General features: G+C 41.7%; 1 protein-coding gene across 20 annotated transcripts in view; it reads right to left on the bottom strand.

Moving 5' to 3' along the window:
• Positions 1–16,455, bottom strand: part of TRMO (tRNA methyltransferase O) — a 32,916-nt gene that overhangs the window by 15,632 nt on the left and 829 nt on the right. For 5 of the 20 annotated variants that reach the window (XR_012424540.1, XM_045373506.3, XM_005581225.5 and 2 more), the window contains exons 2-4: positions 11,237–11,411; positions 8,514–8,671; positions 5,074–5,739 (exon numbers count right to left, since the gene is read on the bottom strand). Coding sequence is in view for 18 of the 20 variants with exons in the window: in XM_045373506.3 (XP_045229441.2) it covers positions 5,074–5,739; positions 8,514–8,671; positions 11,237–11,411 (999 nt within the window). In the remaining 2 variants the exon portion in view is untranslated. Of the gene's footprint in view, positions 1–24; positions 499–548; positions 665–5,073; positions 5,740–6,397; positions 6,538–8,513; positions 8,672–11,236; positions 11,412–16,455 lie in introns of those variants that run through there. The other 15 variants (XR_012424541.1, XM_074017013.1, XM_074017014.1 and 12 more) reach the window with 10 other exon arrangements.

Below are 16,455 nucleotides of genomic sequence, written 5' to 3'. Positions count from 1 at the left end.
ACTGTGGGCCATATCTAATAAGCAAGTTGGGTAAATAAAGCCATGAAGTACAATTTTTAGTCAAAAATCAATTATATGGTCTGGGCACAGGGGCTCATGCCTGTAATCCCAGCACTTTGGGAGGCCAAGGTGGGAGGATCACAAGGTCAGAAATTCAAGACCAGCCTGACCAACATGGTAAAATCCCATCTCTACTAAAAATACATAAAAAATAGGCCAGGCGTGGCGGCTCATGCCTGTAATCGCAGCACTCTGGGAGGTTGAGGCGGGCGAATCATGAGGTCAGGAGATCGAGACCATCCTGGCTAACATGGTGAAACCCCATCTCTACTAAAAAAATACAAAAAAAAAATTAGCCAGGTGTGGTGGCGGGTGTCTGTAGTCCCAGCTACTCGGGAGGCTGAGGCAGGAGAATGGCGTGAACCCGGGAGGCGGAGCTTGCAGTGAGCCCAGATCGTGCCACTGCACTCCAGCCTAGGCAACAGAGCAAGACTCCATCTAAAAAAAAAAACAACAAAAAAAATATTAGCCAGTGTGGTGGCACACACCTGTAATCCCAGCTACTCAGGAGGCAAGACGATCACTTGGACCTGGGAGGCAGAGGTTGCAGTGAGCAGAGATTGCACCACTGCATTCCAGCCTGGGTGACAGAAAGAGACTGCATCTCAAAAAAAAAAAAAAAAATCAATTATATGGCAATAAGATTCCTTTACTGCATGGCTCATAGAAAATGGCTCTGAAGGCGACTCAAAAATGAGGAAAGCTCATCACACTCCCCAGTGATGGCATTTCTAGGAGAGGCTCCAGGCCTCTGGTTGGCCGTCCATCTGGCATGGGTGCCTTCTCCCAATTCCCTGCCTACTCATCCTGCCAGGCTCCGCTCAAGCACCGTTTCCTCCCACACTCCCTCCCAGACCCAAGTCAGGATTCTCCTCTCAGAGTGCCCACAGCACTCTGCCCAGACCTTTACTCCAGCACCAAACTTCCTTCCATTTCAACACCTCTAACCTCTTCTAGACTCAGAGCTTTCTGAAATCACTTCTTATTTCTGCAACAGCTCTCAATTTTGCTGTTTGCTATCAATTAGTTCCTGTTTTGTAGTTACACTGCGTAATTTCTCATTTTAATCATTTTTTTAATCAATAAGGCATATTTCAAACATCTGACACATATTGCACTGTAGTTTAAAAAAACAAAACTTTCCAGGCCAGGCGTGGTGGCTCACGCCTGTAATCCCAGCTACTCAGGAGGCTGAGGCAGGAGAATCGCTTGAACCCGGGAGGCAGAGGTTGCAGTGAGCCGAGACCGCGCCACTACACGCTAGCCTGGGTGACAGAGCGAGACTCCATCTCAAAAAAAAAAAAAAAGGAAAGAAAAACTAAAAGAAAGAAAAACAAAACTTTCCCTAGTAGGTTGCATTCAACAATAACCACAGGACAAGTGGTAAGTGTAAACATAAAGTATCCAGGAGACAGGACTGTTTCGTTCCACCACAAAATCCTTTTACAGCTGACCAGCCTCCTCCCATCAACTGTATACAGTGATGAAATTATTTCTATCAACAAAACTTTTAAAAACAAAGAGATCAATTTTTAAATCAAAAGCTCTGTTTAAAAGTAAAGCCTTAGGGAGGAACGAGAAGCACAACCCTCAGGTGGCATCGGCACTCATGACCACGCGACTGCCACATCCAGAGGTGCAGGGGGTGCTCAGCATACAGCACCTGGCTGAGGTTGGCATGTTGGGGCTAAAACCAGTTCCTGGGCCCTGGCAGGTGGCTGCCTCCACCCAGAGGAAGGGGTGGCTTTTCCTTTGCAAAAGGCAACAGTGTAGGCTGGCTGTGGCTCTGACAGGAAGAAATGGGGAAATCTTAGTGTCAGTTGGCATGTGTCTCTAGTCCCAACTTTTAGACTTCTTTTGCCATCAGAAGAACCTCCTTCAGGTTGGAGTATCAAAGCCAAATACCCCCCTAGCCTCTTCATTCTCTCCCTGCTAGTAAAGCAGGGGAAAATCTAGTATATTTGGTTGTGTAACCCTTTATTTTCTGGATATGGAATGAAAGTCTTCATTTTCTCAATAAGGAACTCCAGCTTGCCTTTGCATGTCACTGAGATGTGACATCCCAGAAATCACACACGTAGTGATCTGACCCCAGAGATGGCCCCCTGCTCTCCGGGGATACCGACATCAAGTTCCTCTGCCTTTTACTTCTCCCAAGATCAAAACTCAAGTCCTTATAATGGCCTATAAAACCCTTAGGTGACCTCATCCCTTTTCTAGTGCCTCTTTGACTTCGTATCCTTCCACTCAGCCCTCCTCAGTCCATTCTGGCCACCTGACCTCAAACATGCCATGCCCCCTCCACCTTGCGGCTGTGCGCTGGCTGTCCCTCAGGCCAGCATGTCCTTTCTCCGGACAGGCTGGCTCACGTCTTCACTTCTTTGACCTTTGCTCGTATGTGTCTTTCTCAGTGAAAGGCTCATATGGCCCCAGTGGGCCACCTATTTAAAACTGCAGGCCGGGCGCGGTGGCTCAAGCCTGTAATCCCAGCACTTTGGGAGGCCGAGACGGGCGGATCACGAGGTCAGGAGATTGAGACCATCCTGACTAATGCAGTGAAACCCCGTCTCTACTAAAAAAACACAAAAAACTAGCCGGGCGAGGTGGCGGGCGCCTGTAGTCCCAGCTACTCAGGAGGCTGAGGCAAGAGAATGGCGTAAACCCGGGAGGTGGAGCTTGCAGTGAGCTGAGATCCGGCCACTGCACTCCAGCCTGGGCGACAGAGTGAGACTCCGTCTCAAATAAATAAATAAATAAATAAATAAATAAATAAATAAATAAAACTGCAACAGGCTAGGTGCAGAGGTTCGCACCTATAATCCCTGCACTTTGGGAGGCTGAGACAGAGGATCCCCTGAGCCCAAGAGTTCAAGACAAGCCTGGGCAACAAAATGAGACCTCATCTCTTCAAAAAAAATCAAAAGAGGCCGGGCGTGGTGGCTCACGCCTGTAATCCAGGCACTTTGGGAGGCCAAGGCGGGCGGATCATGAGGTCAAGGGATCAAGACCATCCTGGCTAACACGGTGAAACCCTGTCTCTACTAAAAATACAAAAAATTAGCTGGGTGTGGGGGCAGGCACCTGTAGTCCCAGCTACTCGGGAGGCTGGGGCAAGAGAATGGCATGAACCCAGGAGGCAGAGCTTGCAGTGAGCCGAGATCGAGCCACTGCACTCCAGCCTGGGCGACAGAGTGAGACTCCGTATCAAAAAAAAAAAAAAAATCAAAATATTAGCCAGGCGTAGTGATGCACACCTGTAGTCCCAGCTACACAGAAGGCTGAGGTGGGAGGACTGCTTGAGTCCAGGAGGTTGAGGCTGCAGTAAGCCATATTCTTGCCACTGCACTCCAGCCTGGGTGACAGAGTGAGATCCTGTCTCAAAAATAAAGTAAAATAGTAACAACACCCCAACCCTGCTGTATTCCCTCTTAAATGTTTCAGTAACTCTTATCACCTTCTAATATTATATAATGTTGAGCATGTTTGGTATAATAACTTGATTGCTTATTATGCTTTTAGTTTGTTTCTCTCCTCCCCATTAGAATACAAGCTCCGCAAGAGCACGAATTTTTAAAATCTGTTTTGTTCACTGATGTATTCCAAGAACCTAGACCAATGTCTGGTACCTAGCAGAAGCTCAGTAAACAACTGTAGAATGAATAAATGAACTTCCCTCTTTATATGGCTAGGCTGGCTCCTTACTGAGTTGTAACACAAAGAAGAGCTTTTTGCAATCTGACATCTCCTTGGCAACCAGCTTCTTCTTTTTGATGGAGTCTCACTTTGCCACCCAGGCTGGAATACAGTGGCACCATCTCGGCTCACTGTAACTTCTGCCTCCTAGGTTCAAGCAATTCTACTGCCTCAGCCTCCCGAGTAGCTGGAATTACAGGCACCTGCCACCACAACTGGCTTTCTGTATTTTTAATAGAGATGGGGTTTCATCATGTTGGCCAGGCTGGTCTTGAACTCCTGACTTCAAGTGATCCACCCACCTCGGCCTCCCAAAGTGCAGGGATTACAGGAGGGATTACAGGAGTGAGCCACTGTGCAAAAGAGGTATGATGTCCCTCCAGTGACTATGCTTTTTGTTAGCTCTGCTGCTGGCCAGAAGACTCACTCGAGAGACTCTCCTGGAAGGCTTGCTGAAGTAGGCAGGCATGCTGGGAAGCCCACGTAGCAAGGAACTGCAAACAGCCTTTAGACGCTGAGGGCAGCCTCCAGCCAACAACCAGCAAGAATCTGGGGCCCCCAGTCCTACTACAACTGAAACTAGTTACTTCTTACGGGTATCACTGTATCCACATCTTAACAGCCCCTTCCTTCATCCCAGGCTACTGCTTGGGATCTGCTGTGAACTGGGGGAACCAGATAACATTTGTTAAGAACCATGTGTTAAAGTAAGCAGGCTCCATGTAAGAGCCCTGTGGCCTCTCTTCTGCAGCAAAGTGTATGCCTCTAGCTGTGGGACTTTGTTGGGGCAAGTTCTGTGCTAAGAGACTCTTCCCCTCTGACTCTGGGCTCCTAGAGTCCTCTGTGCCAAAGGCTAAGCTGTCTTATCACTTCTTATTTCTGCAACAACTCTGAATTTTGCTGTTTGCTATCAATTGTATCAGAATACAATGCAACATTTCTCTAGTAAGACAGTAAAACAAATAAGAAAACTTTAGGTACATAAGTACAGAACAAGCACAATTCAGCTTCTGAATGATGCTTGAAGACTCTAAGAACTACTGTTAACAAGCAGACAAGGCGCTGTAAATCATGGGCCACCTCGTGAGGCAGCAGCCACTCTCTGCCAATGCTTTGCTGACAGCCTGGAACTAACTGTGCTGACCACACAGTTGTCCAACAAGACTCATCGTATGATGGTGCTGCAAAAATATTATTTTATACCTGTTTCCTAAAAACCAGTCACACTGACAAACACTCCATATAACTGCCCTCACAAATACCAAACTTGGCTAAATCTCAAAGTTCATCTCTCATTTAGAATGAAGAAACTGAAGATACCTGATTCACCCTGTGAACTGAGCTGCCCAAGGTCCATCTCGGCATGAGGAGTAAACCGCACTTCTAAAGTGGCCACAGGGGCCTCTGTCACCCAGGCAGGAACCACGCTGCAGGGAGCTCCATCAGCCCTTCCAGCAGGTAAGTGAGGGGCCATGGGCTGTGTCTCTGCCCTGCTTCCTTGCAGGACTGCTGCTCCTTCCACTCTCTCTAGCTTCTTGTCTGTACCTTTCTCTGAAAAGCTCTTCTCCAGGCCATATGGGCCAATTTGTTCTTCTGACATACTGGAACTCTGATCACATCTTGATTCCAAACCAAAATCCACTGCTATCTCCCTGTGCATAGGGAATGCTTGCTGAATTCTGGCTGTGTCACTGTGTGTCAGGTAGTTTTCTTCTGAAGTTCTGTCTTCAGGACATTTAGGTTTCTCCTTAGTGCTACGGTGAGGTTGTGGCTCATCACACACTGACAGCTGTCGCTGGTCACAGCTGTCAGTCTTGCTGTCAGACTGGGACGCAGTGTTTGGTGTATGTTGGTTATTCTGTAAATTAAAGTCTGCTAAAGGCTCCATCACATTTTGCGGCGAGTCATACTCAGCTATGTAGGGCTTGATGTCTAGTACTGGTGTGCCATGTATCATGTCAATTCCAGAAAGGTATATAGCTCCACCTATGACATAAAAACGTGAAAAATGAAGAACACTGCAAACACTTGGAGAATACAATCACACCCCAGAATCCTCTAACACTGTCTGCTTATGCCTCACTGCGCTTACTCATAATTCTCTCACATAGACCTGGTACCAACACACATCCTTCTTGCCACCTGGTAGCCTATCCTCTTCTCTACCTATCAAACCCCTACTTGATCTTTGAGGCCCTCAAAGCACACCTTTTACAAAGCCTTTCTGGCTCCTCCAGACAAAAGCATTCTTTCCTACAGTCCCCATAGAGAAGCCTGTGCACAAACCTCTGCCAGAGCCCTTTCCCTGTGGTAGGGCAGTGACCAGCTTAGAGTCTTTATCCCTAGACAGCAGGCAGGCCCCTTAACACAGGCTGGGGCCAACTCATCTCTGTATCACTGGTGCTTCTGTTCCAGGGATATAGTAGTCCTCAATATATCTCTGTGGGACCAATGAAGGTTTCTACTGTGGCAAACAGATCCAAAGGTGGCCCTGTGACCCGCACCTCCTGAAGTTCATGTCCTTATATAATCCTCCCCCTTCAGTTGTGACTGGCTTCTAACCAATAGAATATGGCAAAAGAGGTATGATGTCCCTCCAGTGACTATGCTTTTTGTTAGCTCTGCTGCTGGCTGGAAGACTCACTCGAGAGACTCTCCTTGAAGGCTTGCGGAAGTAGGCAGGCATGCTGGGAAGCCCACGGAGCAAGGAACTGCAAACAGCCTTTAGATGCTGAGGACAGCCTCCAGTCAACAACCAGCAAGAATCTGGGGCCCCCAGTCCTACTACAATGGCAAGGAAATCAATGTGGCCAACAGTGTAAGTGACTTGAAGCAGATTATTCCACAGTCAAGCCTCCAGATAGGAACTCATCTCAGCTGACAACTTAATTGCAGTCTGGTGAGACCATAAGCAGATGACCTAGTTAAGCTGTGCCCATCCTTCTGACCCACAGATACATAATAATGTTTCAAACACATAATAAATGTGTGTTGTTTAAACTGATGATTCTGTGGTAATTTGTTACACAACAATAGAAATCTAATACATCCATGAAGACTCAAAAGATTAAGCAGCACATAAGTCAGCATTACCAAATACTAAAGACAAGTCTCCAGCTGTCCCACTGGACATATGCTGTCCAGTTCCTGCTACACAGTCATCTACTAACCTTACTCTTGGAAAATAGGTCAAATGAGAACAGAAAAACGGCATGCAGTCATATTTGACTTCGTCTCCATTTAAGAAAAATGTAACTAATACAGGACCCTGATTTCTGACACATGCTTATTATGAATGAGCCTTGAACTCTGGAAGGATGATTCCAGACTTGCTAGATGATGAATTACACCTAATATCTGTAGGAAAAAGAAAGGCACTGTAGCATAAGTTAAAACTTCAAAAGATTTAGTCAGATGACCACCTGGCTGGATGCTATTAGACAGATTATCTAACATTAAAGAGCCCTGGTTTCCTCACCTATGAGATGAGGATTGCTACTGTGTCAAACCCACAAAGCCACTGTGAGATAAGGTACGTGAACACTGTTTACTAACTGTAAAGCACTGCACAAACACTAGTCGTCATACAGCTTATATAGTAATGTCTACAGTGCTACTGTGTTTGCCTTTTAACCTTTCTGACTTGACCTCCCCAATTGAAACATTAAGTTCTTTAGGGCAAGGATTTCTATTTTTATCTGATTTGTTTACCACTATAGCTCCAGCACCTAGGACAATGCCTGGCACATAATCAGTGCTAGAAAATATGTGTGGGTTGCATAAATAATCATAAAATCTTCTAGTACTTGCTACCCACGTTGGTTAGCTATTATAAATGATAAAAGTCAAGGTGGATCAGCTACTGAATTTTTCTGGGGAAACTACCTAAGGCCCAGTTGAGTACAATCCAGTGAGAGAGTTCAAGTTCTGGGAGAGAACAAACAAAATAACTGCTCTCATCTATTTAGTGTCCAATAGCCTGAAAAATTAGTTTCAGAACTTTTGTCTTACAAGATTCTCAAAATATTCTGTTGAATCACAGAGGAAGTAGGTCCTTCTCCTTTTCCCACTTCACAACCAGCAGGCTGAAGCCTGGAATGGTCTCCTGACTCCTAGTTTACCTGCCATTTCATCTGCTGCCTGTTAGGTCAGAATGGACTGCTTTTCATAAATGTGTAACTAGATTATATAAGAACACACGGTTAAAACTAGTTAGTTTAGAACTTCTACAATCTGACCAATGTTTGTCCTTGTAGTGTGATTCATCCCAGACTCCTGCCACATAGCACAGTTGATATCAGCACAGCAGCCATGATGTCTGTCCATTTCCCCAAGACTGCAAGGAAGGAATGATATACCACCAGTCTATGTGTCTTCCATATGTGCATGTACAATGAGTTATTGTGTGTTAAATTGGAAAGTGTCCATTTAATCATTTTGTATTCACTGCATTCCAAGTCAGAGAAACTGTGGTGACTAATTTAATGATTATGAAATTTTTGTTATTTCTAAATAATTTAATAGTTTTGGATATATGCAATAACATAAACAAACTCTGAGCATCCTATGAGAGTTTATTTCAACATTTTTCAATGCTAACATTCTTTTAATCATTGTATTTTCTTCAATGTCTGGTGGTTCTCAGAAAGTTAACATCATTGGTACTCATCTGAATAAACAGCCAGTGGTGAATGCTGTGTTTATTTTATAAGGCTTTTCTGCGTAAAGAAAAAGGTAAAAGTAGAAATGAAATGGGTTACCTTCTACCTTTTCCAGCTTGGCCAGGGTCAGTCCTATCGCATTGGGACGATGAGGGCTCCTTGTGGAAAAAACTCCAGTCTTTGCACCATTCAGCCTAGGAGGCTGCACCTTTGCCTTACAGCTCAAATGACCATTTTTATGAAAAACAAACAAAATCCTATAAAAAAACAAAACAAAACAAACCATGGAATAAGAAAAGAGCACAAGTTATTTTACCACAATGATCTGATGGGGGAAAAAATGCAATCTTTCACAAATTAACAGAAATCATGTTTTAAATAGTATTAACTTGTAATCTAGCAGGAAGAAAATAGCACCATCCCCCTTCCTTCTCTCCACATCCTTTGCAGCTAACACAACAACTGGCACACAGTAGGAACTTAAGAGATGTTTGTCAAGTGCCCAGTGAACAATATTTACTGTCTGCTGTTTGTCAGGTAGTACGGTAAAATAATTTTACACTCACTTCATGCAATCTTCTTAACTATCTTAAATAATATAATTTATCCCCCATTTTTGGAATGAGGAAATTGAAGTTCAGAAATGTTAAATAATTTTACCAGACCTTCCTTTTTTTTTCCATTGGGCATGACCAGACCTTCCTAAGTAAGATACGAAACCAAGAAGCCATGAAGAAAAACTAACAGATTTGAACTCATGAAACCACAACATTTATGTACTACAAAATGTCAGCCTAAGAGAAAATGTTTGCTACATACATAATGGACCATAGGTTAGTATCTGTGGCACATAAATTGTTCCTACAGATTACTAAGGACAACCCAATATAGGACACTATGCAAAGAACATGAATAAGTAATTCACAAAAAAATGACAAGTAGCTAAGAACCATATGAAAAGATGTTGAGCTTCACTAATAATTAGAAATTTCTAAATTTAGAAATTAAGCTAAAAAACCAAAATATTCTTTTTTCCCATCAGGCAAAAATGTAAAAAACTGATAACATATTGTGTTGGGAAGGGTGTAAGAAAAAGGCCATTTGCATATATTATTGAAGTACACATTGGTTAATTTCAGAGGATAATTTGGAAGTAGTTCTCTAAAATTCTAAATATGCTTACCTTCTAGTCCAATATATCCACTTCTGACATCCTGTCCATAAAAATACACAAGTGGCCAAGAATGTTTCTAAGGGAGTTTGTCACAGTATTATAACAACATAGCCCTCCATTAACAAGAGTGTACATGGTACATCTATATTTTGTAATAATAGACAGCTATTAAAGCAAAAAAAAAAAAAAAAGGTAAATCTACTGTCATGAAAGCTCTCCATGGTATATACTGTTATGTGAAGAAAACATACTTTTTTTAAAAAAACAAATACCCACTCTGTATGTATAAATTTGTTTCTATGTGTATTTGAAAAAGAAAACATTAAAAGGTCTGGCAGAATCTACACCGTGCTGTCAACAGTAATAATCTCTGATGAGGGGTTGGGGTTGGGGAGAGAGGAGGAAAATAGGAGGGATAAGGAAAAATCTCTTTCTATACTTCTGAACCCATGTTTTACATCATCAATAACTTAAATAATTCAATCAGGGTCATAATACAAACTAGGTCAGAACACACATTTTCTTTCTAATCTAATCTTGTCCCCAAATTAACATGAAAAATAAACTATTTCAGAATAAACACTTAATTTTTAGGTCTCTACCAACAAAAACAGACCGATTTAAACTGCTGATGTTGGGGTGAAGAATGAACACAGACAGAATTTGAAAAGACCACAAACAATGCTAGTATAACACAGGCCCTAATATAGGTAACACTTAAAGTATCCAGATTTCTACAGCATCTTGTCTTTTAGGAGTATATTTAATTCTACATGAGTCTAGAGCAGGATCTGTAAACTTTTTCTATAAAAGGTCAGGGAGTAATATTTTAGGATATGTAGGCCAACCAGTCACTACAGAGACTATTCAACTCTGCTGCTATAGCACAAAAGCAGCCACAAACAATACATAAACAAATGGACATGACTGTGTTTCCATAAAAATAATTTACAAAAAATGGGCCATAGTTTACTGACCCCTGGTCTAGAGGGCAGAATAATGACCCAGGGGCAGAGTCAAGGAGGTCTGTAATTTCCACTCCACAGAAGGCATTCATCACAATTAGAACCAACTGCAAATGGAACATGCCACTTCAGTGGATCCCAAGCCTCCCTGAGGATGTCTAAATGACACAGACAATCATATGCACAAATACAGTACAAAATTCCATACAGGCTGGTCCAAAGGTAATGAGTTATCTCAATCGATTGTTACAGACAGTTACAGATTGAACTTTTTGTTCTACTTTTCCCCCCTTCTCACTACTGCACTTGTCTTAAAAAATAAAAAATAAAAAAAATCCACGCAAAAGATGAGAGTTCCAGCCTGGGCAACATGGTGAAACCCCGTCTCTACCAAAAATACAAAAAAGAATTAGCCAGGCATGGTGGTGTACACCTGTGGTCCCAGCTACTCAGGAGGCTGAGGTCAGAGGATACCTTGAGCCTGGGAGGCAGAGGTTGCAATGCGCTGCTATCTCACCACTGTACTCCAATCTGGGTGACAGAGACCCCGTCTCAAAAACAAAACAAAACAGAAAGATGACGGTGGTCTGGATGGCAGACTCCAAGGTTGCCTTCAATTGGAGTACTTTATTTGGGGGTAAGTTCTGGCCCAAAATCCTACATCTAACTATAAAATAACTTACCAAACATGAGAAAACTGTTCTAGGCCCATCAGGGAATGTTCAGGATTATTAAAGATGCTCTTTCTAATCCTCAAACAGGCTCGAGAATAGCTACAAATGGATGGCTGTCTTGGAGTACCATTCTTGGCCAAGAAACAGGATTCCAAGTAGCCGATTGGCTCAGTTAAAAGATTCCCTATAGGAGAAAATTAGTTAAGAAATTATTAGTCAAAAGGTCAAACCAGGTTGTAAGAAAACATGTTTTCTCTAATGCATTGGTTTCATAGTTTTAAAATATTAGTGTTGTACAACTATAAAAATGATTTTTATAATGTTCATGAATACGTATATTCTCATCATTACACACACACACCATTCCATACATAGTAATATCCCTTTAGGTATACTAGAAATAATGGTCCAAGAAAGAATGAAACGAAGGGGGCATTTTCAGAATACCTACTATGACCATAATTAAAATTCTATGCTACCAGTACTAAGTCATGTGACTTTGGCCAGGGCTATGAGGGCTTATTTATTTATTTATTTATTTATTTTACTTATTTTTTTTTTTTTGAGATGGAGTCACTCTGTTGCCCAGGCTGGAGTGCAGTGATGCGATCTCGGCTCACTGCAACTTCTGCTTCCCAGATTCAAGCATCTGTCCCGCCACAGCCTCCTCAGTAGCTGGGATTACAGGCACCTGCCACCACACCCAGCTATTTTTTTTTTTTTTTTTTTTTGTATTTTTAGTAGAGACAGAGTTTCACCGTGTTGGTCAGGCTGGTCTTGAACTCCTGACCTCATGATCCGCCCACCCGGACCTCCCAAAGTGCCGGGATTACAGACATGAGCCACCATGCTTGGCCTATGAGGGTATTTCTAATAGAGGAGATAGTGTACACAAAAGTGAGAAATGTCATAGCATATCCAGGAAACAAGCTATTTTGATTGGCTGGAGTATGAAATAAGAGGCAGAGAATAATGAAAGATGAGGAAACACTGGGTATACATAAGGATGTCTTCAATTGAAAGCAACAGAACATATGAAATAAACTAATTTAAGCAATAAAGACAACTTATAAGCTCATAGTGCTAAAATATCTAGAGGCAAGGTAGATTTCAAGTGAGGCTTGGTCCAGTAGCCTGCTGCCCCTCTAGAATGTAAGCTCCATGAAGGCAGGAGTTTTTCTGTCTTGTTTATCGCTGCATTCTCACTGTCTAGTACATTGCCTGCAAGGGAGTAGGTACTCAAAAAATTCATGTTGCATGGAAGAAAAGATTATATATGTCTAAGCTGATTAACGTGGAAATTGAAAAAGTAAAAGAATAATATGTATATAATCCCACTTATGGAAATTTGTTATATATTTATTTACCTTCTTAAACATGCACAGGTATGTTTGGAAAGCTATCTGGAAGGATATGCACCAAATGTGTGTTTTTTGTTTGTTTGTTTTTTTGAGACAGAGTCTCGCTCTGTTGCCCAGACTGGAGAGCAGTGGCATGATCTCGGCTCCCTGCAATCTCCACCTCCCAGGCTCAAGTGACTCTCGTGCCTCAGTCTCCCAAGCACGCACCACCATGCCCATCTAATTGTTGTTGTTTTTTTTTTTTTTTGTAGAGAAGGGGTTTTACCATGTTGGCCAAGCTGGTCTCAAACTCCTTACCTCCAGCAATCTGCCCATCTCGGCCTCTCAAACTGCTGGTGTTAAAGGGGTAAGCCACCACACCTGGCCAATATTCACCAATTTTTTTCAACAGTGGTTTATCTGGGTGGTAAGATTTTTAAACTACCTTTAAATTTAACTTTGTAATTTCTATAATATTTGAAATTTTTTCAATAATCACAAATTAGGCCAGGCACGGTGGCTCATGTCTGTAATCCCAACACTTTGGGAAGCTGAAGCGGGCAGATCACCTGAGGTCAGAAGTTTGAGACCAGCCTGGCCAACATGGTGAAACCCCATCTCTACTAAAAGTAAAAAAATAAAAATAATAATAATAATAATTAGCCAGGCATGGTGGTGCATGCCTGGATTCCCAGCTACTCGGGAAACTGAGTCAGGCGAATCACTTGACCCTGGGAGGCGGAGGTTGCAGTGAGCCAAGATCACGCCACTGCACTCCAGCCTAGGTGAGTGAGACTCCATCTCAAAAAAAAAAAAAAAAAAAAAATCAATTTTTTTAATAACATATTTCAAAAGAAAAAAAATGGCCAGACACTATCAATATAAATTTAAAGTCTAAGGTTTCCATGGCTACCACTTTGAATTTATCGATAACTTTTTTATTTTCACATTTCATGGGAGCGTTATCAATTTCTCAAAGTTGACATAAAGACACTTCAGACTTTCATTTTATTTCCTGCTTCCTTAAATCTACCCTACCAGCATAAGCAGTAAGACTCCAGGTCCGGGGCTGTCCCTCACAGTATCTTTCATTACTCTTCACTTCTAGAAGCTATATTATTTGATACATATATTATATGCAACATACATGTAAGTTATACAGCATAATACAATGAAACCCCACGTACACACCACCCATCCCAAAAACTAGAGCATTACCAACAACTTGTGTCTTTTTAGGTTGTTTTCCTCTTATCTCACACCCTTCTTTTCCCTCTGAGATAAACAGAAGCCTGAATTTGGTCTTTATCACTCACTTCCTTTCAAAGTATGATTTTGTTACATGTACATGCATGCCTAAACAGCATTTCATTGATTTTTGTCTTTAAGATCTATAAAAACTGGCACCAAACTGTAAGGTGTCTTCTCAGACTTGCTTTTTCTCTCTCAATATTATGAGGCTAAGATCCATCCATACTCTGTATGTCTTTGACAACTTTAATTTTTCTCTAAGTATGTTTATAGGCATTGTTTTTTGTTTTTTTGTTATTTTTCTTTTTGATCTTCATCCATGCTTCTGTGGAACAGATATAGCAGACATCTTAAAAATGAAGAAACTGAGGCCAAACGACCTGGTGCATCTTCTTTATGTCTGGAAGATAAATGGCCAAAAAAGACTCCTAACCCAGCCACAAAATTCCTGTGTCTCGTTTTCATTTGTTCAAGGGACATTTTCTGGCTGATACTCTGGGCACACTGCCTATGAGTTAGCCCTGCTCCACTCAGAGACAGAGAGAGACAGAGAGACGGGGGGGGGGGGAGGGAGAGAGAAGAAAGAAAAGAAAGAAAGAGAGAGAAAGAAAAGAAAGAAAAAAGAAAAGAAAGGAAAGGGAGAGAGAAAAAGGAGAAAAGTAAAGAAAGAAAGAAGAGAGAAAAGAAAAGAAAAAAGAAAAGAAAGGAAAGAAGAAGAGAAAGATGGGAAAGGAAGGAAGAGAGAAACACTATTTTCCAAGTGTCTACAATTGCCAGACATTGTGTTAAGTTTGGAGAAAAGATACAAACCAAGAACTCCTACTACAGTGGAATTAATGGTTGGGGAGACCCTCACACCATACTTCAATATCATGGAAAATGTCCTATCAGCAGTAACGTAATTAAAGTCGTCCGCCCTTGACTCTTTGATTTGGAGCCTAGGAATTTATATTATAGCTGATTCATCACTTCACTGAATCAGTCTATGCCTGTTTTTCAGATTACACATATGATATGGCTGCCAATTAGATTTATTTCTATCCTCTTTGTGCATCTCCTTAAGAACATAAGCAAGACAACACTAGATTAGCAACGAACTGAAAGTATACTGAAGAGGTACTTTGTAAGAGTTCTTCTAACTCTGCTACTCTGTTTGGGACCAATCTCAAAATATCAAATATCCATATTCTAATACGTCTGAACTCTTCTGGGACATATTTATATATTCTTTGAATATATATATATATATATATATATTATTCTCTGAATATAAATATATATATCCCCAGGAGGCTGGGGATAAGGCTATGAAATACAAATGCTATTTGAAGCAGAGACCTGACACTGTTTGTCCAGAGGAATTCTGGTCTTCTTGCCTATCTCAAAACAACAAAAACCCAAAAGAACAGTAAATACCTACCATTTGGTAAGCACTGTGCTAAGGATTTGGGGGTACAAATAAGAACCAGTTCTCATCCTCAAGGGTTTCCAGTATATTGACAGAGAAGGACAAGTAAATCAACAATTCTAGCTAGGCGCCTTTGCAGGAATAGAGATAAATGAGCACAGGTATACCAAAAACCAGCACAAGAATCTCATGGAAAAGGGGAGAAGTGGTTCCTCAAAGGAGCACGAGAATTAGGACTGGTTTCAGAATGGAGAAAGGATAAAAACAACACAGGGCCACTACACTAGCTCTGTGACCATGGGAAAAACTAGCTTCTCTCTCTGAATCCGTTTTCTCATCTATAAAACAAGGATAATACCTACTTTGGAAAGCTGTAAGAGTACTAATAAAATATGGAAAGCATCCAGTAAAATAGAAAGTGCCCAGCAAGGAGTGCTTTTTAAAGTCCCTGCTCAGGCTTTTTCCTCATTTAAATATTACAACTGTATTAACTGCGTAATAAGTAAAAAGCCAGTAAGTAATCAACGTGGGGTTTTTTTTGTATATAGGATTGTCTACATATCTTGCTCTGAAAATAAGTTCAGGTCCTTTTCCTTTCTGCCTGGACTATGAAATTACCCTTCTTAGGCTTTCTGTTTCCACTGCAAGTTCTTCCCCTTCTCAAAATACTCTAGACCAATCCTCAACAATCCTAGAGTTTCTCGTGTTATGCTAACTCTTTAAACTTTTCATGGTCTCTACTGCTAACAGACTTTGTATTTCTTAGCCTGGCACTCAAGGTTCTTCACAATCAGAACCCAAAGGTTCTCACCTCCCTGCTCCATCTAACACTTTAGACTTCTAGCTCCCCAAACCTATACTGTGTAGACTTCTGAGCCCTGGCTGCTGCGTTTTCCTTCCTGTCAAAATATTAGACCTGTTATCTGGCAGTGTGCAACAATTTTTTTTTAAATAAGCACATTTGACCAGGTAATAGCATTTCCAAGAAATTTAACAAAGTTCAAACTTTAGAATGTACACAAACATTTCGGCTTCAAGAGCTTTCTTTTAGAACAATGCAAACTGAAAATAACCTAAATGCTCAGTAACAGGAAGCTGGTTACACGAATTAGAGTACATCTCTAAAACAAAGCGTTATGCTGGTTGCAGTGGCTCACGCCTGTAATCCCAAAACTTTGGGAGGCTGAGGCAGGTGGATTGCTTTTAAGCCCAGGAGTTCGAGACCAGCC

This window comes from Macaca fascicularis, chromosome 15 (assembly GCF_037993035.2).
Source record: "Macaca fascicularis isolate 582-1 chromosome 15, T2T-MFA8v1.1".
Taxonomy (NCBI): Eukaryota; Metazoa; Chordata; class Mammalia; order Primates; family Cercopithecidae; genus Macaca; species Macaca fascicularis.
The sequence above is the reverse complement of the archived record's forward strand: the minus strand, read 5'-3'. Positions and strand labels throughout refer to the sequence as shown.